The 22,609-nt window shown below is 44.6% G+C and overlaps 1 protein-coding gene across 1 annotated transcript; it reads left to right on the top strand.

Annotated features, from left to right (window-relative positions):
- On the top strand, nucleotides 1–22,269 carry LOC311234842 (inhibin beta B chain). The gene is made up of 2 exons (XM_084322084.1): nucleotides 1–471; nucleotides 21,189–22,269. Exons 1-2 carry the CDS (start codon nucleotides 51–53, stop codon nucleotides 21,962–21,964), a joined length of 1,197 nt encoding a protein of 398 aa, XP_084178210.1. The 5' UTR covers nucleotides 1–50; the 3' UTR covers nucleotides 21,965–22,269.
- Nucleotides 22,270–22,609: the final 340 nt, after the last annotated feature.

Below are 22,609 nucleotides of genomic sequence, written 5' to 3'. Positions count from 1 at the left end.
GGAAGTTATTTGACACCTCTTCTTTAAAACTAAATCGCGGAAAAGAGAAAATGAGTAGCTGTTCTCTCCAAGTGGTATCACTCTTGGCTTGCGTCCTGCTCTCCGTCAGCTGTGCCGCGGCTGACGCGCCCGGCACCGGGACCGACGCGCGGCACACGCCGTCTCAGGATAGTACCACCACCACTTGTGCGTCTTGTGGCATCGGCCAGCCGGGGGAGGACTCAAGCCGAATGGACGTGGACTTTCTGGAGGCGGTCAAGAGGCACATCCTCAGCAGGCTCCAGATGAGGGAGAGACCCAACATCACCCATCCCGTCCCGAAGGCGGCGATGGTGACCGCGCTGCGGAAGCTCCACGCCGGCAAAGTGCGCGAAGACGGGAGAGTGGAGATCCCCAACCTGGACGGACACGCCACGGTCACCAACGAGGTGCCGGAGGAGACCTCGGAGATCATCAGTTTCGCAGAGACAGGTGTGTTGTTGTTGTTGTTGTTGTTGTTGTTGTTGTTGTTGTTGTTGTTGTTGTTGTTGTTGTTGTTGTTGTTGTCGTGACTGTGTTTATCTGTACTGTGTGCGCGAGGAGAATAATGATGACACGGTAATCGGCTACCGATCTGCTACACCTTGATTGATTTGAGGACATAGCGGGACGTTCTTCAAGATATGGCGACGATGAGAGCAGCTGAAATTAGATTCCATTCCCTCAGATATAGTGTCATATCCATTCCACTGAATCATAATACGATGTGAAAACATTTAATAAAATAAAAACAAATAAATAAATCTGAGAGATAAATAAGAATCTGTGACCTTCAATAATTTCACCCAAGCAATTATTTGCTACATAAAAAGGGGGACCGTGCTATTTTGCCTGATGTGGCTGCATTGTGGGGTTCAGGTAATAATAGGTGACTTGCCGCGCAGAGAGGAAGGTCCTTCCCACGGAGGCTCACGTTGAGTGTGTGTGTATGAGTGTGCGTGTGTGTGGTGTGTGTGTGTGCGTGTGTGTGAGTGTGTGTGTGACTTTACTTTGTGTGTTGAAAGAGAGCAAGACCAAGGATAAAATAACGCGAAAGAAGAAGAATAAATTGACCCATATCTAGGCCTACCCTAGGATATGATCGAACGACCGTGTAGCCGTGTGTAGATGCGTCGCACGCTGTTCCACAAAAACCTCTTTGCGTTTTGACGAAGCCTGGTGCTTTCTGGGCGGTGTTTCTCTCTGAGTGGGATGTGTCGCAGACCTCGCACCTCCGCGCCTCTGTGTTGCCAGTTGGCCGTATTATGGAGGCTAGTGTCTGCCAGCGGGATGTGGCGCGAGGACAAGCTCCCAGAACAATTTACTTAAAGGGCCTGAAAGGAGGACTGGAAATGATCAATGATGCCACCTGCTTCGGCCCACGTGCGTCTCTATGTGTTCTTCTATGTATGTTCGCTGTGTGTTCCTTGTGTGTTTAACGTGTGTTCTCTATGTGTTCTATGTGTCTTCTCTGTGTGTTCTCTTTCTGTACAGTATGTTCTCTGTTTTCTCTGTGTTCTATCTGTTCTCTGTGTTTTACGTGTGTTATGTGTCTTATATGTGTGTATGTGTGTTTTATGTGTGTGTTGTATGTTCTATGACTATGTGTGTGTGTTTTATGTGTGCAGTTCTATGTATGTTCTCTGTGTGTTCTCTGTATGTTCTATGTGTGTTCTCTGTGTGTTCTATGTATGTTCTATGTGTGTTCTCTGTGTGTTCGCCTGTCGTCTCAAAAAAAGAAAAAGAAAAAAGAAACAGCGATGCTCTGCTTCACACACATCAACAATTTAGAAAATTGCCCTCTAAAATCACCACCCTGCACAGGAGCGTAATTATGGGGGGGGGGGACACAGGGGAGATGTCCCCTGCATGGTTTCAGAAGGCAGTTATTGTCCCCTGCACTTTTTTACCGTCCAAAACAATGTTACGCGATAATAAATGGAGATGCGACGCGGCACTAGGACCACACGGAAAACGGCTGCTTGTTCCCTCTCTGAGCTCGGTCTCTGATGACCTGAGCTATATTGTTATGCAAAGACAAGTAGCCAGGTGAGTACTTGGCGAGGGACGAGCCATTGGCTTGTGACAAAATCATCGAATTTGCGCGTCATTTGTGACCTGCCGCGTTGTAGTTGAACGCCAGACAGAGGTGGCTGCTCTTTGTCTCAGAATAAACAACCAAGCCGCCATGTACCCAACTGGCTACCTGTCTTTGCATAACAATAGCTCAGACCAATATATCGTCGCAGCCAATGGATCAAGCAAATAAATTTGGCTAATCTGATCAGGGTCTTCAAATATGATGTCTGGGGGCGCATACAGACAGTGAAATGAGGGTGCTGACCATGCCTGCTTTGTAGATAATAAATAGCGCGATATCGCTCTCTCTCTCACACACAATGCAGTATGCACGTTCCGAGACTCACGCAGCGTTATGACTTGTCATAAGTGAATTGTATAGAAACAACTCACCAAAATGTACTATTGCACAACTGATTAAAAAAAATATCCCCCGCGACCTTCCAAATATATGTAGCACCGGCCGCAACTGCCACCCTCCCTCCTTACCATACATTGGCTTTTACTGAAACTACGCCACTGTGACCACGCCCCCAAATGTGTCCCCTCCACCATTGAAAACAAAATTACGCCCTTGACCCTGCATGACCTGTTTTGGAACTCAGCCCTGTTATTGTGTGTGTGTGTGTGTGTGTGTGTGTGTGTGTGTGTGTGTGTGTGTGTGTGTGTGTGTGTGTGTGTGTGTGTGTGTGTGTGTGTGTGTGTGTGTGTGTGTGTGTGTGTGTGTGTGTGTGTGTGTGTGTGTGTGTGTGTGTGTGTGTGTGTGTGTGTGTGTGTGTGTGTGTGTGTGTGTGTGTGTGTGTGTGTGTGTGTGTGTGTGCGTGTGTGTGTGTGTGTATGTAGTAGGGGTGGACGGTATAAACGGTATACGGTATAAACGGTATGAATTTGCTCTACGGTATGGATTTTGACTATACCGTGTAACCGGTATGGCAGCTCTAAAATAGCAATGACGTCATGTAACCACAGCGGACTATTTCACTCGCATTTGCCCCTAAAAATAGATAGAATTAGTCATAGATAATACTAGATATGTGCGAACTGGAAAAAGTTATTTAGGAGGCTTCGCGCAGTGGGCGTGCCAGCCCCTACCGCACGCATGTAAACACGGGTCTAGACCGTCTAGTAGTCTAGTCATGGGACGGGACACAGGAGCTGTCGGGAGGACGGCGGCGTCTCCCTGGCCTGAGCTAACGTTAGCTTAGCTACCGTTACAAAATGACCCAGTCAACTATTCACTTTTAGTTTAATACATGATGAGGCATTGTCTAACCGAACGGTATCTAGTCGGCCAGCTACCGATAGCTCCTGACATCAACAAACGCTCCACAAAGTCTAGTAGAGACGTGTATGCTACCTGTTAGCTCACGTTAGCGCAAATTAGTTCACCGTTCAAAACGAAATGTCCCATTGAACTAAATAATTCACTGAGGCGTTGTATTAACGTTATATATCCGGCTAGCAGTAGCTACAGATAGCTCCTGATATCAATGTCTTATAACACTGATTCGATGCGTATTCGAGCTGAGGGCTTGTGAATGTGATTTAACGTTATAGTTATACCATTACTAGGGCCCAGCTGCAGCGCCGGAGAATCCTGGCCGTAGCTCGAGGCTACTCGAGTATAGGTCCAGCTGCAGCTCTGGAGAATCCTGGCCGTAGCTGGAGGCTACTAGAGTACACACAGACAGTGGAGCTTGTTGCGTGGTGGCGATGTCTCGCAGATAATACAAGTACAAGTCTAATTATATAATATATATATTTTATAAAAAAAAAAAAAAAAAGTATATAAAATAATAAAAATACATTTTTTTTTATCAAAAACGATGATACCGTGATATATACCGTTACCGTCTATGCTTCAAATTATACCGTGATATAAATTTTAGACCATACCGTCCACCCCTAGTATGTAGGCTACTTCTATCTTTCAAAATGCCAAATATCCCCCCAATGATAATATAAAGATGAGCAAAATCCTTTAAAGTGAGGACATTTTTAGAGGCTGGTTAGCTTTAGGGTGTTAGACTTAGAATCAGGTTAAGGTAAGGGTTAGTCATGCAGTAATAAGGGTTATTGTGAGGTTAAGGGGCAGGGGAATGAACGTTCTCAATGGAATGTAGTCAGTAGTCCTCACAAGTATCGTCATATAAGAATGTGTGTGTGTGTGTGTGTTCATGCCTGTGCATATAGGACATGTCGCGGGCCTGAATCAGTAGCCTCAGCGTAAGGTCAGCTATTGTCCCAGACTCTATGCACGCTGAATGTAGATTGAAACGGTGAACCTAATGGCCCTGCACCCTTATTAGGATTCTGAGTGAGTGGGAGCGTCCCCGAGGTCTATATGTAAAAAGGGGAGGAGGGGAGGGGTCTTGGCTGGTGTGTGACTTGACTTCTTGGTAGTTTGTTGAACCAAGTGTGTATGAATGACTTCGGTTTACGAGAGTGTTCCTCTCTTTCTCTCTCTCCATCTTCTGCCCCTCCCCTTCTCTTTATGTGTTTCCCGTTGTCCCCGTAAAAGGTTTACTTCTGAGGACATGGTGCCTGTAATGTGTTGTTTCGGGTAGATAGAGGACCACATCTGGATGAGACTGAAACAGTTCTAGAAATAATATTTGCATGATTGGACCTTTTTTCTTGTACTTTCGTCACTTGTCTGTGAGCTCATCTCATGAAACCACCCGTCTCCTCACTCAGTCTCGGCTTATAGTGGCTGACAATATGGGACATTGGATATCATATATTTATCTACAGCTGCTTGGATATATCTCTGTATATCCTAGTTTACTTAACTGTATATGTACTTACCTGTATATATCATATCTACTGTATATCTGTATTTATTAGGGATGTCCGATATTATCGGCCGACCAATATTATCGGCCGATATCGGCAGTAAAATGTGATATCGGAAAATATCGGTATCGGTTTAAAAAAAAAAAAAACAATAACAATATTTGTTATATATATATCCAGTAAAATGATTAGTTACCTGAAATTATTCCTTTTTGGGGGGGGGGGGGGGGGGGGGGGGGGGAAACCCTGCATATATCGGTATCGGTTGATATCGGTTGATATCGGTATCGGAAATTAAGAGTTGGACAATATCGGAATATCGGTATCGGTAAAAAAGCCAATATCGAGCATCCCTAGTATTTATCCCATACCACTCTTACTAGTTATACCACTGGCCAGTATGGCTACTACCATAGTATATTTATACCTGTATCACTGTACATAATTATACTGTAATACACCAGTTTAGCATATATTACTCAGTACCTTGTTATATATATAAAATCAAATCAAATGTATTTGTAAGGCCCACACATTAATGTCCCCATGGGCTGGACACATCTTCTTTAAACAAGTCAAGAAGAAACATCACAATAAATCAAGAACAAAACAAAAACACCATGAAATCCAAAATAAAATGTAAAATAAATAAATGCAACACTCCCAGACATATATCACATTTAATCTCTGGTACATTGTATATTGTGAATGCACTTTACTGTTACATTTGCACTCTGGTTACATGACAACTTAATTTCGTTGTACTGTACTTGTGCTGCATGATGACAATACATTTGAATATAATCTAAAAAGGTACATAACTGTTATGATAAAGTATCTTCTATGATTCTCGGCCATTCTATACCCCTGCTTCCCCTGAGCAGTCACCTACTACATCAAAGCCACACGTGGAACAAACCATTCATTTTCATTCATAAACGAGGGCGGCCTCCCGGTGTGGGACAACTCTCTGCCCTTCAGGGTTCATGAGGTTCAGCACTGATGTTCCGAGCTTACGGTAATCGTGTTCACCTGCCAGGCGTCGGCCAAGCCTCTCTGCGAGGTTACAGTTTGGTGGTGTCAGTAGACACCATATCAACAGCACAGCAGTAATACGAGGAAATATTAATACTGTCATATTCTAGCGTTAGGGCTCTTCATATGTTTTTAGAGGAGCTCAGGCCATGGTGACAGTTCAGTCCTCCATATATCTGTTTATTGAATTGATGTAGTAGTTGATGAGTATAGTTTAACAAAAAAACACTAACATAACATAAAATAGGCAAAATAAGAAAAACAAAATGCTGCAAAACAACAATAAAAATTTATAAAATAAAAGGGGAGCTGTAATCCACACATACTGTAGCATCAGTAATTTAGATTATATAACACGGAAATAAAATAAGATCAGACAATGGTACAATGTAAAAGCTTAGCACAAATGAATGGAAGCGGATACGGACCAGCTAGTCTAGCTGTTGGCCTAAAACACCTCTCCCGGAGTTCTAAGCTAGGCTAGTGGTCCGTACCCGCTTTCATTTATTTGTGCTAAGCTAGGCTAGCTTGCAGCCGGAAATTTCTACCGAACGCACAGAGAGGAAATAGGAGATTGGTATCTATCTTATTGTCTGACTCTGGAGAAGACACTAGTAAGCGCATTTCCCATAATGTGTTCCTTTAAGATTGTCCAACAAACATTCAGAGTCGGAGTCCAAAATAACATCATGGTACAATCAATATGAGCTGAGGTCACATTCTCTAACAAGTATTTTCTGGATGTAAAATGGACCGTCTTCCAGAAAGATTGAAACTGATCACGTTGTCAGAAGATGTGCAGGACTAGGGCTGGGTGTAGCCACTGATTTCCCGAGTCGATTCGATTCCGATTCACAAGGTCCCGGTTTGATTTGATTTCCGATTCGATTCAATACCGATTCGGTCTGGGATGTTTCAGTTACAATAGCAATTTCGCTTGGATATGAAAGAGATTCTCAGAGAACTAATGCTGCAAATTGTACAAGGAACCCTCTAACCTGGTGCATTATTAAAAATATAAATGTTTACATTAAGAATTGACCACCAATATATATATATACACATTTTCTTTTAAAGATTGATCTGGGATTGTATAAGTCGATATTGGATTATTCAAATGAAGATTGATTAGAAATCATGGAAATCTTATATATTTTTTAACCCAGTCCTATGCATGATACTGCTTATTTCTTTATAGCATTTAAAACAGTCCATAGAGACAAAGTGAGGCATAATATGTTCTATGGAATCATCTGAAATGATGCTCTTGAATATTTGTGGAGGTACATTTAAGGACAGATCTTGTTGCAAATAATTGCCTAGTCCTCCTCACTGAATCAATAACCCCCTCCCAAATCAGCCTCAGTGAGGCATAAGAGGAACCCTAGTCTTCTCCTGGTTGTCGGGGTAGACTCATAAACAGCTTCTTCTTTTCCCCCCCTTTTTAATCCAAGATTCACAACTTTCCTTCTTTCTTCTGTCCGAGTTGAAAATACTTGAAGAAATCCTTGTTAGAGAGAATAAATTCTTCTTCCGTTCAAACGATAAAAAAATATCCTCAGTATAACCAAGAAGGCCAGTGTTTTTTTTAACTGTGTAGGGAGGTCTGGGTTATGCACATGGGCATACTGTAGGCTGACATATTGACTGGAATCTTCAAATATCTCCACATGTTTCCAAACCAAGAGTGTGATACGAGGAATCTAATGGTCAGAAAGTCCCTGCATTTTCTCCATATTGTGAATAAACAGCAGTGAAATCAACATTATTGGGTTATACAATAGGACCTCGATCACAAACCAAAGTGAGTCCTGTCTGATCAAACACCAACTTATAATTAGCTTTATGTGCAGACCAATAGTAAAGCTGCAGGCTTGGAGGATATGCCCCTCAATATCTTTAGGTTTGACCAATTTAGAGAATTTCACCCTGTTTTGTTTTAGCTTCAAATATACTTTGATATGGCGGCATTGATCTTTTATTTTTTTAATTTATCTTTTTGTAAGTAACAGGTAAGATGAAATAAATCGAGGGAGAATATTCATGCAAATTACGTTGATCCTACCAAATAAGGTATTTGGCAGTGTTTCCCCCGATTAACCAAATCCTGCTTTCTTTTTGTGCATGGTGCATAATTAGAGGAAATCAAGTCTTTTACATTAGGAATAATATCTGAAGCTTGACCTGGCCGTTTTAAGAGAGCAGCTTGAGTCCAGATTGATTTCATTGGGAACATTTAAGGTTAGAGCTATTGACTCTCATCTAATATCCTGACCCTTTGCCAAGTTCTGATTCTGATAGTTTTATGACTCAGAACATGTTGCAAATCAGACAAGTAACAAATCACTTCCTGTTTACCATGTGTTTTCTGAAATTTGATTGGATCTGGAGATCATATGGTTTGGCCTATCAACTATCTAAATGACACATTTAAAGATGTCAGTCCTCATGATTCCTGAACACGTTTGGTGAGAATCAGGTGAACAGGCTAGAAGAAAGAAAGAAAGAAAGAAAGAAGAAAGAAAGAAAGAAAGAAAGAAAGAAAGAAAGAAAGAAAGAAAGAAAGAAAGAAAGAAAGAAAGAAAGAAAGAAAGAATAATTAATAATTGTAATATAATTAATAATAAATAATAATTGGTTAGACTAGAAGTCTTTATTTGTCATGCAGTTTAACACACACACACGAGATGGGCGACACACAGGAATACACACACACATGCACTGAGTCGCCGATGAAATGTCTCTCTGCACTTTTCCCATCCTGTTGTCCTTCCCCCCATGGGCAGCCGGGAGCAGGTAGGGCGTCAACGTGAGCCGCGCCCGGGGACCAATCCAAGTGCTCCTGTCCGTCTTCGTCAAGGACGCCACAGCGTTAGCTATCTGTTGTGCATGTTTTTCCATTGGTTTTATCTTATTGGGGGGAAACCCTTGCGAGCACGGGGAGAACATGCAAACTCCACACAGAAAGGCCTGGGAGATACCCCACCTGAGTACCTGGCATCATGGAAACCTGGTCCCCAAGCTGGAATCGAACCCTGGACCTTCTTGCTGTGAGGCGACAGTGTTAACCACTACACCACCGTGCCGCTCGAAAGAAAGAAAGAAAGAAAGAAAGAAAGAAAGAAAAGAAAGAAAGAAAGAAAGAAAGAAAGAAAGAAAGAAAGAAAGAAAGAAAGAAAGAAAGAAAGAAAGAAAGAAAGAAAGAAAGAGAAAGATTTATAGGTAATAAAGAATGGCAGAATTCCAATATGGTGGACTTCATATGTCCTTTTGTTATTTGAATTTTATTAAATATTTTATTTATCCAGGGTGTGCCGCCCATGGATGCACGACGAGGACTCAGAGTTCTTTAATTACAGATGGCTGTTTATTGATGCATATTCTTGAAACAGGCTAGCTGGAGCTAGATAGCATCAGGTTCATCACCACCGTAGAACTACAATGCAGGAAATAATAACAATCAATACTCATACAATTCAGTCAATAGAATTACAAAAACAAAACGAAAAGTGTGAATAAGCTCTACTAACCACGTTGGCCTGCTTGCAGCTCAATGGGAGGGGTTATCTTCAAAAACTCTAGTATTTTAGTCTTTTAGCTTTGATAAAGTGCATAAATCTGCTGCACTGTCTTCTCCTACATGTCTGGGCATGTTTTGCCAGATCTGATCAAACTACGGCAAGTCAGAGCGTGAGACAGGACGTGATACGTCACATGAGATAAAATGAAATATAAAAATAAACATGCGCCCTCTATAGGCGACAGCTGCATTTACACTCCCACCAATCACATAACATGTGATTTTCAACATAACCATTTAAAACATCAGGAACCCTTTAAACATTGGGCACCCTTTAAACAAACCAAATACACAAAAACAAAAAAAACGTTTCAATGATTGAGCCTTTACTCTGCTTCCAGTAATAGTACCGTTTTGTGTATGGCTCTCTCTAAATAATGTGGCTGAGATATGCGTGCGCCTTTGTTGTCTAGTGTTGTGTCACTGACTAACAGCTTAACTCTTCTGACCCTATTGTCAGCAGCAGGGAAGACTTCTACTACCTTCGCTAACTTCCACTGATTTCTTGCCAAGTTCTCATCTTGCAGCAGGACAATGTCATTAACTTTGGCATTTCTTCTGTCCTTGGTCCATTTTCTTCTTTGTTGCAGATTAAGCAGGTACTCCTTTCTCCACCTAGTCCAGAACTCATTTGACAGGAACTGAACTCTCCTCCATCTTTTCTGAAGATAGAGGTCTTCTTTCACAAACTCTCCTGGAGGGGGCATGATGACTGAAGACTTCATCGTCAGTATATGGTTCGGAGTCAGGGGTTCTGGGCCTGATGGATCGTTGAGATGTACAGTGGATAACGGTCTACTATTCACAATAGCCATCATCTCATACAAGTACGTTTTCAGTGACGAGCTGTCTAGTCGGCTTGCAGATTGGTCGAGGATAGACATGAGGACACTCCTTACGGTACAGATCTGTCTCTCCCAGACACCGCCCATGTGACTGGCTGCAGGAGGATTCATGACGAAGCTGCATCCCACGTCTTTCATGCGTTCTTCAGTTAGTCCTCTCATCAACTCTTGGAACTCGTTGCGCGCACCTACGAAGTTGGTGCCTTGATCGCTTTGTAGTTGCCTTACGTTGCCTCTCACTGCGATAAAGCAGCGCAACGCGTTCAGAAAGGCGTCAGTAGTAAGGTCGTCTAGTGCCTCGATGTGAATGGCTCTTGAGCACATGCAGGTAAATATGAGCCCATATTTCTTCAGCTCCTTCCTTCCTTCTTTGACATAAAATGGTCCGAAACAGTCCATGCCACTGTACGTAAATGGAGGCGTACTCTCCATCCTCTCTAGCGGCAGGTCGTCCATTTTTTGTTCCTGATTCGATTTTCTGTACTTCCTGCACTTGACGCATTTGAAGATGAGAGATGACACTTCGCTACTACATCCGAGAATCCAGATTCCATTGGCGCGTACTTCATTGATTGTCATTCCGCGACCCTGATGACACACCTTCTCGTGGTAGTGCTTGACTAGAAGACGAGAGACGTGATGTCCTTTTGGAAGAATGGCTGGGTGTCTGACATGTGGATGGAGTGCGGCTTGGGTCAATCTTCCTCCCACCCTCAGGGTACCAAGGCTGTCCACGAAGGGGCTTAATGTGTGCAGGTAGGTTGACTTGTTCTCAGGAACCTCTTTCTCTCGGCTTAGAGCCTTTATCTCTTCACTGAACGCTTCTCTTTGAACTACTTGGATTACGAATTGTTCAGCTTCTTGTCTTTCTTCAAGAGTGGTGCCTTCAACCAATCTTGTCTTTAGACCGCTTGCTTCTTTTGCACCACGCTTGAGTCTTGCTATGGCCTTTACTGCCCTTCTCCAATCTGAGAACTTCTCCAGGCGATCTGACAGCGATCTCTCCTCCGTAGCTCTGGTCGTAAGAACCTGTGCTCTTTTGAGTTCTGGATCTTCACTGTCGATGTCTTCAGCCTTAGTCTCTTCTTCCTTTGGGAGTTCTCTTTGCCATAAGAAACTGGGCCCAGTGAACCAGTTTGACTCCACAAGCCCTTTGGCAGGGAGCCCGCGAGACGCGTGGTCAGCTGGGTTATCTTCAGAGGCAACATATCGCCACTGTCTTGCTTCTGTACTTGCTTTGATCCGCTGGATCCGATTAGCTACAAATACATGGAACCGCCTTGCATCGTTATTAATGTACCCAAGGACGACCTTTGAGTCAGTCCAAAAATACTCCCGTACGTCTTCCAGTTCCATCTCTTGTTTGAGCAGATCGCTTGTCCTTGTGGCTACTACTGCGGCCGAAAGTTCCAATCTTGGGATTGTTGTTACTTTAATTGGTGCGACTCTCGCCTTTCCCATAACAAGAGTGCAGTGGACTTCTTCAGTCTTGGAAACAGTTCTGAGATAAGAACATTCTCCGTAGCCAGATGAACTAGCATCATACTGCTGAACTTCTTTGGCTATTGATGGCGCATAGCACCGTGGTATTTCCACCGAAGACAGATTGTGGAGGTCTTGTAGCCAGGCTTCCCAATGTGGCTTGAGCTCATCAGGAGCTGGCTCGTCCCAACCTATCTTGTCTTGGCACATCCTTTGTAGGATCATCCTTCCTGTTAGGATGAAAGGTGCGAGGAATCCAAGGGGGTCGAAGATCGAGGCTACAGTAGACAGCACTCCTCTTCTGGTGAAAGGATTCATCTTGAGTGCAACTCGAAACTGGAACTTGTCTGAACTGATGCACCATTGGACCCCGAGAGCTCGTTCCATCTTGTGTTCTCCGAGTGCCATGTCCAGGTCGGTTACTCCTTCAGCACACTCTTCCTTTGGGATTGTTTCGATCACCTTCTTGTTGTTACTTATGAACTTGTGTAAGCGGAGCTTTCCGGTTCTGCAGAGCTCTCTTGCTTCTTGGACAAGCTGGATCGCTTCGGTTTCACTGTCCACACTTGTCAGTCCATCATCGACGTAAAAGTTCTGTTGAATGAACTTCACTGTTGATTCACTAAACTTTGTTCTTCCTTCTGCTGCCAGGTGCTTGAGTCCGAAGTTGGCGCATCCTGGTGAAGATGCAGCACCAAACAAGTGGACCTTCATGCGATACACCGATGGTGGATCTTTCATCTTGCTTTTGTCACACCACAGGAATCGGAGGTAGTCTTGGTCTTGTGGTGCGACATGAAACTGGTGAAACATACGCTCCACATCACACATGATGGCCACCTGTCCCTTTCTGAAATGACACAAGACCCCAACGAGTGTATTTGTGAGGTCTGGTCCAGTCAGCAGGTGCTCGTTTAGCGACGTGTTGCGAAACTTGGCAGAGCAATCGAATACCACTCGAATCATCCCGGGCTTTTGGGGGTGGTAAACCCCATGGTGAGGGATATACCATGCTATTTGACTTTCCATTTCAGTCTCTGTGACCCTTTCAGCGTCGCCTCTTGCAATTATGTCCTCCATGAAAGTCACATAATCCTTGCAGTATTTCTCATCCCTTTTTAGGCGCTTCTCCAGGCATTTCAGTCGATGTTCTGCACATGCTCTGTTGTTTGGCAGACTTGGCCTTTCTTCCTTGAAAGGCAACGGCATCTCGTAGTGTCCGTCCGGCTTCTGCTTGATGCTTCCCTTCAGTTTTGCGAGGAACTGGAGGTCTTCTTGTGATATTGAAACTTCTTCACTTGTCCTTTCAGCGAAGTCTGACTCGAACACCATGATTATGTCTGATGGAGAGATAATTTCTTTCACTTGAGTTCGGTAGGCGAATTGGACTTCAGACTTGAGCTCTGAGTGAGCCATGGTGGTAGGTGTGACTTGTTTTGTGATGATGCGATGAGTGACACCTATTTCATCTTCGTAGTCAGTGGCAGCGCTGTTGTAGCCAATGATGATCCAACCCAGTGCAGACTTTAGCGCGAAAGGCTGATCTTCGCTGCCATGGACAACATCTCTGGGAGCTAGGGCTTGGGAACAGTTATAGCCGATTAATAACCCTACCTCACAGTCGAGTACTGGGGACATCTCATCTGCAAGATGCTCCAAGTGTGGCCAGGACTTTGCTGTTTCTCTTGTTGGTATATGAGATCTGTTTGCTGGTATGTATTCCCTAGTGTAGCTTACTGGGAGCTTGATCTTGATTTCAGACTGGATACCTCGCACTTGTAGACCTGTCACCTTTGCACTGGACACAACCTTTGTTCTTGATGTGATGGTAGATATCTTGAGCTTTACTGGATCTTGTGTGATGTTCAGTTTGTCAGCTACATCTTTCAGAATGAAAGTAGTGTCGCTCTGAGTGTCGAGCAGAGCATACACTAGTACTTCTTTGTCTGGTTCAGTCGGTGTGGAGATATAGACTGGAACGATTGGTGAGGTGTGGGTGCCACTCTTGTCTTGTACGATTCTAAGAGCGGTAGCTTCATCTGCCTCTTGTGTCGTCTCTGGTTTGGACCCCTTGTCTTTGTCTTTTCCTTTTGGCTGGTCTTCCTTCTCACAGGTTTGATGTAAGGATGTTGGGTGAGGTCTTTCACATTGCATTTGCTTCTAGATTTGCAGACCTTGGCTTGATGGCCAGTTTCAAGGCAGCCAAAACAGAGTCTCTCCTGGTGTACAAACGTGACTCTCTTCCATAGGTTTTTCGATGAACCTGTAACACTTATGGAGAGTGTGGTTTGCCTTCTTGCAGAACAGACACTTGTTGTCTGTCTTTTCACTCGAGCTTGTAGTGAAGGTTTTGGCACCAATGTTGCGGTTTCGATATTCCTTAGAATTGTCTTGCTCGCTTGGCTTTGTTTTCTCTTCTTTGGGGTTCATAGCTTGCCATGAAGTGATAGGGTGACAGGCAATACGAGCCTCTTTTCTGAGAAATGACACGAAGACCTTGAAGTCAGGGAACGCCTTGGTTTCGTCCTGGATTGTTACGACTGTGCGGTTCCACCGTGAGCTGCACCAGTCAGGTAGTTTTGCCGCTATCCTTTGGTTCTCGACGCAGTCATTGAGAACTTGTAGTCCTTGTACATAAGGCATAGCTGATTCAATGCTGCTGAGAAAGTCTGCAAATTCACGCAGATCTTGATTATCCTTGGGGCCAATTTTGCGCCATGCGTGGATCTTGTCCCTATATGCTTGACCGATTAGGAAGGGATCGCCAAATCTGTCTTCCAGCACATTCCAGGCGGCAAGGTAAGCGGATTCTGTTCCGACCAGGAAATGCCCTTCAATAGCCTTCTTGACAGCACCGCCGACGTACTTGCGTAAGAAAAACAGCTTTTCTGGAACCGGCAGATTCTTCCTATCAATTCGAGTGGAGAACGAAAGCTTCCAATCATTATACTTTAGCGGATCTCCCATGTAGACCGCAGGCTCTGGGATTGGAATGCGATTAGCTGTTATGGCTTTGGCTAAGGTTCTCACAAGATCATTAGAAATGTTGTGAGATGTGACTGTTTGTGGCACAGACACTGGGGTAAAGATAGGTGCAGGTGAGGTCGAGTTATTAGTAACTGTGGCCTGGTAGGGCTGTGAGACTTGAGCTTGACTTGCCGGATTTGGGTTGGGTTGATACACTGGAGGCGCATGAGGACGCAGTTCTTCTTGTGGGGGGAGAGCTAGCGAATGTGCTGAAGGATAGTGTAGAAGAGGTACCCACAGATGATCTTCTTCATCGTCATTATGAACGCTTTCAGTGTAAACCTTTAGCTTTGCCTTAGCTGCGTTGAGTTTCTTGAGTTCCTCTAACCGTTCCACTTCTCTCTTTTTCACTTCTAGCTTTGTTTTCCTAGCAGCACTTTCCGTGATGAATAGAACTCTTTTCTTGGCGTTCTCTGCGTTTTTCTTGGCGTTCTCTGCGTCGTTCTTGGCGTTCTCTGCATCGTTTTCAGCCGACAGCCTTTCATCTTCCTGCTCCAGTCTTCGGATTTCTCCTTCTTGCTCATTCTGTTCTTTCATAATTTTTAGTACCTCTGTAGTTGCGGCTGCTTCCGCTGCAGCTTGTCTTGCAAGTTCAAGTTTCTTTAATAGTTGTCATACAGAAGTACAGAATACTTTGCGTCGTGTGACACGTGTGAAGACTGTGTAGACCGTCTGGTCCTTGAGAAGGAGACTTGGGAAATTGTAGGTTCGAACACCGATTCAGCATCAGGCCAGGTTGAGATTTTGGAACCACCGTCGTTGAGGAACCGCTGAGCCTTTTTATTAGCAGTCCTGGTGAGCGATTGGCATGCATCATTCCTTCTACGGGTTTCTGAGTCTGGATGATCGGGATGTAAAGTGTCTCTCATTTTTAGATAAATACCATCAATCTCAATTTGGGCTGAATTTATTCTGGCCATGATCTCCATTAGGTCAGAGTCGTCCTTATACTTGATGGATCTTTTCAGTCTATTTATGTTGTGTTTCCACCTCTCATATGCCCTTTTAAAGTTCACTTTTAGATCCTTCACCTTATCGTCTACAAGAGCCTGTCCCTTTTCAGAACGTGTCCGAGTGCGTTCACTTTTCCTAGGCTGTGTAGAATCTGCCTTAGCTAGAGGAGGCAAGTCTGATGAGGTAAATACGACTGGCTCGCTGGAAGCGTCTAGCTGGTCTGACTCAATCTGAGATTCATTTGAGGTTGTGGTAGATACGTCGCCATCGTCTAGCTTGTCTGTCTCAACCTGTGCTTCAGTTACGGTAGTGGTAGATACAACTGGCTCACTATAGTCTAGCTTGTCTGTCTCAACCTGTGCTTCAGTTACGGTAGTGGTAGATACAACTGGCTCACTATAGTCTAGTTTGTCTGCCTCAACCTGTGCTTCAGTTACGGTAGTGGCAGATACGACTGGCTCACTATAGTCTAGTTTGTCTGCCTCAATCTGTGTTTCAGTTTGCTCTATTTCACCCCTTTGTGACATGTTTACTGTATAGTAATAATGTAGTAATAAAGTTGAAAATAAATCTACCTTTTCTTCAGTGTGTAAATATGACTTGTTGTCACTGTGTGGAAAATAAATCAATTATGTATTCATTAAATATTTATGAACCATATCTTGGAATAAGAAATATGATCTGTAAATAGAGGGGTAGGCTAATATGAATTCAGTCTATGAAATGTGTAAGCCTAATCATATAAATTGTCAACAAAGGTCTTAAGTATTCAAAATAGAATGCTTAATTTAGTTGAAGATTGTAGGCTAATTCAAAACACATTTCTTCAATGTGAAATACAAATTACGAAAAATAAAAATAAACCATAGGCCTACGTTTATATGATAGTAGCCTACTATACTGGGATATAACTAATAAAGTGTAGGCTAATATGAAATTCAAAAACGAAATGAAAAAGAAGCCTAGTAGGCTATTATGAAAAAACAAGTATCAAGTTCGAATATACCCTTTAAGATTGGCCTTTTCTGAATTAACCTTATAAAGCTAGACTTCATGAATGAAATCAAACTATTCTTAAATGGCCAAAAGTATTAAACTGTAAACAACCTTATACAGTCTCAAGAATGTGCGCACTTGCAATGCAATTGTAGCCTACAACAATACTTGGATGAGAAGTCAATACCTGAGACGTGTAGTCAGTCAACTTGGTGAATGGCATTTGCCTATATGCAGTCCAATGTAGGGAAACGTCTGCTGCTTCTTTAAGAAGGATGCCGTGAAATCTTACTGTTACGTGGAAAGTTCGGTAGCAGAGTCCTGTACCCGCGCCGATCTCGAGCCGTCTTCTTCAACGAGCTCGCTTGATTAGCCGTGTGCACACTGCTGCAGCTCCTTCCCAGCACAAAAGTTCACCAGACACGACGATACATCTTCAACTGCAGACAATCCTCTACCCGACGTCCTCATAGCCAACGCGATTCACTTCTCATTTGGAGTCTTCAACTTCACAGTCCAGTGATGCACGACGAGGACTCCGAATTCTTTAATTACAGATGGCTGTTTATTGATGCATATTCTTGAAACAGGCTAGCTGGAGCTAGTTAGCATCATAGCATCAGGTTCATCACCACCGTAGAACTACAATGCAGGAAATAATAACAATCAATACTCATACAATTCAGTCAATAGAATTACAAAAACAAAACGAAAAGTGTGAATAAGCTCTACTAACCACTTTGGCCTGCTTGCAGCTCAATGGGAGGGGTTATCTTCAAAAACTCTAGTATTTGAGTCTTTTAGCTTTGACAAATAAAGTGCATAAATCTGCTGCACTGTCTTCTCCTACATGTCTGGGCACGTTCTGCCAGATCTGATCAAACTACGGCAAGTCAGAGCGTGAGACAGGACGTGATACGTCACATGAGATAAAATGAAATATAAAAATAAACATGCGCCCTCTATAGGCGACAGCTGCATTTACACAGGGTAATCACATTGACATTTCCATCTCTTTTTGAAGTGGCGAAGAAGGCATCATACAGATAATTATCACATGTAAAACAACCTTAAAAACAAACACAAAATCCTATTTGGATCCCTCAGACCTCCGGCTCTGGTCCCACTCCAAGGCAGGTTTGATAGTTCCATGATGAACAATAAAAGAAAGCACAGCAGGTTGGTAGTCAGAGAAGGAGACTGTCAGCCTTGCCGGGTGAATCAAGCCAAAATCCTATCGCTGCGTCATGTAGCTTCCCTTTGTCTCACCAACTCTGCCGAATAATTGGGGGGAAATACAAAGTCTCTTCTCTTTCATCTGGTAGCATCTTCTCTTTGGTCTGGTAGCATCTTCTCTTTCATCTGGTAGCATCTTCTCATTCATCTGGTAGCATCTTCTCTGTCGTCTGGTAGCATCTTCTCTTTGGTCTGGTAGCATCTTCTCTTTGGTCTGTTAGCATCTTCTCTTTCATCTGGTAGCATCTTCTCTTTCATCTGGTAGCATCTTCTCTTTCGTCTGGTAGCATCTTCTCTTTAATCTGGTAGCATCTTCTCTTTCGTCTGGTAGCATCTTCTCTTTTGTCTGGTAGCATCTTCTCTTTTGTCTGGTAGCATATTCTCTTTCATCTGGTAGCATATTCTGTTTTGTCTGGTAGCATCTTCTTTTTCGTCTGGTAGCATCTTCTCTTTCGTCTGGTAGCATCTTCTCTTTCGTCTGGTAGCATCTTCTCTTTTGTCTGGTAGCATCTTCTCTTTGGTCTGGTAGCGTCTTCTCTTTCGTCTGGTAGCATCTTCTCTTTCATCTGGTAGCATCTTCTCATTCATCTGGTAGCATCTTCTCTGTCGTCTGGTAGCATCTTCTCTTTGGTCTGGTAGCATCTTCTCTTTGGTCTGTTAGCATCTTCTCTTTCATCTGGTAGCATCTTCTCTTTCATCTGGTAGCATCTTCTCTTTCGTCTGGTAGCATCTTCTCTTTAATCTGGTAGCATCTTCTCTTTCGTCTGGTAGCATCTTCTCTTTTGTCTGGTAGCATCTTCTCTTTTGTCTGGTAGCATATTCTCTTTCATCTGGTAGCATATTCTGTTTTGTCTGGTAGCATCTTCTTTTTCGTCTGGTAGCATCTTCTCTTTCGTCTGGTAGCATCTTCTCTTTCGTCTGGTAGCATCTTCTCTTTTGTCTGGTAGCATCTTCTCTTTGGTCTGGTAGCGTCTTCTCTTTCGTCTGGTAGCATCTTCTCTTTGGTCTGTTAGCATCTTCTCTTTCATCTGGTAGCATCTTCTCTTTCGTCTGGTAGCATCTTCTCTTTCGTCTGGTAGCATCTTCTCTTTCGTCTGGTAGCATATTCTCTTTGGTCTGGTAGTGTCTTCTCTTTGGTCTGGTAGCATCTTCTCTTTTGTCTGGTAGCGTCTTCTATTTCGTCTGGTAGCATCTTCTCTTTCATCTGGTAGCATCTTTCTTCTCTTTCATCTGGTAGCATCTTCTCTTTCGTCTGGTAGCATCTTCTCTTTGGTCTGGTAGCATCTTCTCTTTCATCTGGTAGCATCTTCTCTTTGGTCTGGTAGCATCTTCTCTTTCGTCTGTTAGCATCTTCTCTTTCGTCTGGTAGCATCTTCTCTTTCGTCTGGTAGCATATTCTCTTTTGTCTGGTAGTAGCGGAGTCGGGCCAGCATTGGTCTGGGAAGCTTATTGGGCTGTGGTTTCGGTGCCAAGGTGTGACTGGCTCGATCGAGCACTGGTGGGCCGTTGAAGGCATCTAAATGGTAAATGGTGCATTTATATAGCGCTTTTATCCAAAGCGGTTTACAATTTTGTTCCTCACATTCACCCATTCACTCAAACATTCACACACTGATGGCAGAGGCAGCCATGCAAGGTGCCAACCTGCTCATTGGGAGCAATTAGGGGTCATACTCCAGCGTCTCCGTGGAATTGTCCGCCATGCTAGCTTGATTCGCTTAAGTTTTCCTTGACCGTTGGCTCGGACCGATGTGCTCGCTCCTGACGTCACACACGTCAAAAGATTATTGTTTACTGCTGCAGTAGTGATTTCTTTAGTGGAAGATTGTCAAACATAGGTATAGATTTCTCGGTTCTCAGCAGAGAACTTTATGTAAACATGTCTTCAATGTGCCACGTAAAAAACGGAAGCTTTTAATATAATCTTTTTTATTTGCAAGTGTTTGTCTTTCACAGGATATATAGAGTCTATGATTTCAGTAATCAGTAGTACTGCACCAGTCCTGTCTTGCAAAGAGCATTTTTCACAAGTTCAGTAAGGAGATGACATGTTCAAGTTATGGTTCATCATTTCATGTGACTGTCTGACTGTACGTTTCGTCAGTTTCAGGTACTCTGGTTTCCAACCAAATTTGATCAGTGCCACGAATTAAATGATATTCCCCGAACAGGAAGGCGGCTGTCCACGGCAGCGTACTACAGGAAGCTGGCAGCAAGGTGACATCCGAGCAATGGCCACTGTCATGTAAATGTTTTTTCTTGCTTCATCATTTCTTCCAGCGCACCAGGCTTAACTACGTTTTTTTTCCATCACAGGGCTCATTGTGGAGGCAGTTTAGGCTCCGTAGAGCTCTCGTAAAGCTCTCGTAGAGCTCTCGTTTTCAGGCAGCATTCACAGCAAAGCCTTTGAACCTTTGTTGTGCTGCCCTCTTAAGCCCTCCGCCCCCCCACCCCCCATATCTAGGTTGACTCAGGGCCAAGTGGGACCAGCGCCCAACGTGGCCCCTGTCACAGCTGGCAGGATCCGTGCACCACCCTGACCGAGAGAGAGAGAGAGAGAGAGAGAGAGAGAGAGAGAGAGAGAGAGAGAGAGAGAGAGAGAGAGAGAGAGAGAGAGAGAGAGAGAGAGAGAGAGAGAGAGAGAGAGAGAGAGAGAGAGAGAGAGAGAGAGAGAGAGAGAGAGAGAGAGAGAGAGAGAGAGAGAGAGAGAGAGAGAGAGCAAGAGAGGTGGCCGGGGCCCCGTCTCACTTTAAAGCTGTTCCCAAGTTCACCCCCCCCCCACCCCCCTCCACTCCGCCGTTCCAATCCTTTTTACGACCGCCTGCTCTCAGAACGTCACCCGGATGAGAAAGAGATGACAGCCATGTCTGATCGTGACCTCCCCACACCATAGTAACTGTCCAGCTCAATTTAGAACCGCTCGTTTGAAATGCCACGATTCTCCACCACTATTCTTAAAATGTTCCCGACCCTGTGCCCACCCACCCACACACACACACAAAGTTGGTATCTGAATTTGGGCATTCGCCACCAAGGGGTATTGAGTAAGTGAATTAAACAGTGTTTGTTAAAACAGTGCAGGTTTTCTGTTTTCTCGGTTAAGGACTAATCATTTCCTTTGATGTCTCTCGGTTCCTCAGATGAGCTTGTGACGTCCAAGTCCAGCCTGTTCTTCTTGATCTCCAACGAGGGAAGCCAGCACCTCTACGTGATGCAGGCCACCCTCTGGCTGTACTTCAAGCTGCTGCCCGTCCCACTGGAGGTGCGCCCGCGGCGGAAGGTGACGGTGAAGGTGTACTACCAGGAGCCCGGCCTGGGCAGCAAGTGGAACCTGGTGGAGAAGCGGGTGGAGCTGAAGCGCAGCGGCTGGCACACCTTCCCGCTGACCAACGCCATCAGGATGGTGTTCGAGAAGGGCGACCGGCGGCAGAACCTGGACGTGCGCTGCGAGGGCTGCGAGGCAGACGGTGTCCTCCCGGCGCTGCTCGGCTACAGCGACGAGTCACACCGGCCCTTCCTCGTGGTGCAGGCGCGGCAGGCCGACAACAAGCACCGTATACGCAAACGCGGGCTGGAGTGCGACGGCAGCGGGAGCCTCTGCTGCCGCCAGCAGTTCTACATAGACTTCCGCCTCATCGGCTGGAACGACTGGATCATCGCGCCATCGGGCTACTTCGGGAACTACTGCGAGGGGAACTGCCCGGCGTACATGGCCGGCGTGCCGGGCTCGGCCTCCTCTTTCCACACGGCGGTGGTCAACCAGTATCGCATGCGGGGCATGAGCCCGGGCTCCATGAACTCCTGCTGCATCCCCACCAAGCTCAGCACCATGTCCATGCTCTACTTCGACGACGAGTACAACATCGTCAAGAGGGACGTTCCCAACATGATCGTGGAGGAGTGCGGCTGCGCTTGAGAGCACGCTGTAACTTAACGGTGGACTAAGAAGGAACTTCTGTACGCGGATTCACAATATTACCACGACAACAACGACGACAACAAAAATAGATACAAAGTGATATTTATGGACTACTATAAAAACATAGGCACATGCACACACAACCTCATCCACACATATCCACACACGCATGTATGCCTGCACAAACACCTGTATATATATTTATGTTGGTTGATATCCTATTTTGTTAATATTTCTATGGCGGAAGAGAGTCCTTCGCGTTTTCTGCCGACGTACGACTCAGTCCCCCTCTGTAAAGACAAGCTCTCACAACTCTCACTCTGAAAGGGACGTGAAGCGGTCTCACTTCTGAAATGAAACTAGACAAGTTTTCTGCTCAAGGGAAGGGGGGGGGGGGTGTAGCAAGCCTGACATGAATGATGCAAGAGGCGTACCGGGGAGGAGAGGAATTCAGCTTTGCTTCTTTCAAGGAACTGTGTCCGTACACACACACACACACACACACACACACACGCACACGCACACGCACACACACACACACACACACACACACTAGGGGAACGCACTGAAAACGTTGCGCCCAGTCAAACTCTCACAACGTCAGCACTTCGACAGCAAGGCCACGGCCGTGTTGGCAATGTG

Source organism: Notolepis coatsorum, assembly GCF_963971535.1.
Source record: "Notolepis coatsorum genome assembly, chromosome: 1".
Taxonomy (NCBI): Eukaryota; Metazoa; Chordata; class Actinopteri; order Aulopiformes; family Paralepididae; genus Notolepis; species Notolepis coatsorum.
This window is presented reverse-complemented; position numbering and strand designations above follow the sequence as displayed.

Excerpts from the sequence above, each read along its gene's own strand:
- LOC311234842 (XM_084322084.1), top strand. The coding sequence starts at position 51 with ATGAGTAGCTGTTCTCTCCAAGTGGTATCACTCTTGGCTTGCGTCCTG. Across the intron at positions 472-21,188 it reads CATCAGTTTCGCAGAGACAG|ATGAGCTTGTGACGTCCAAG; the intron begins GTGTGTTGTTGT and ends TCGGTTCCTCAG.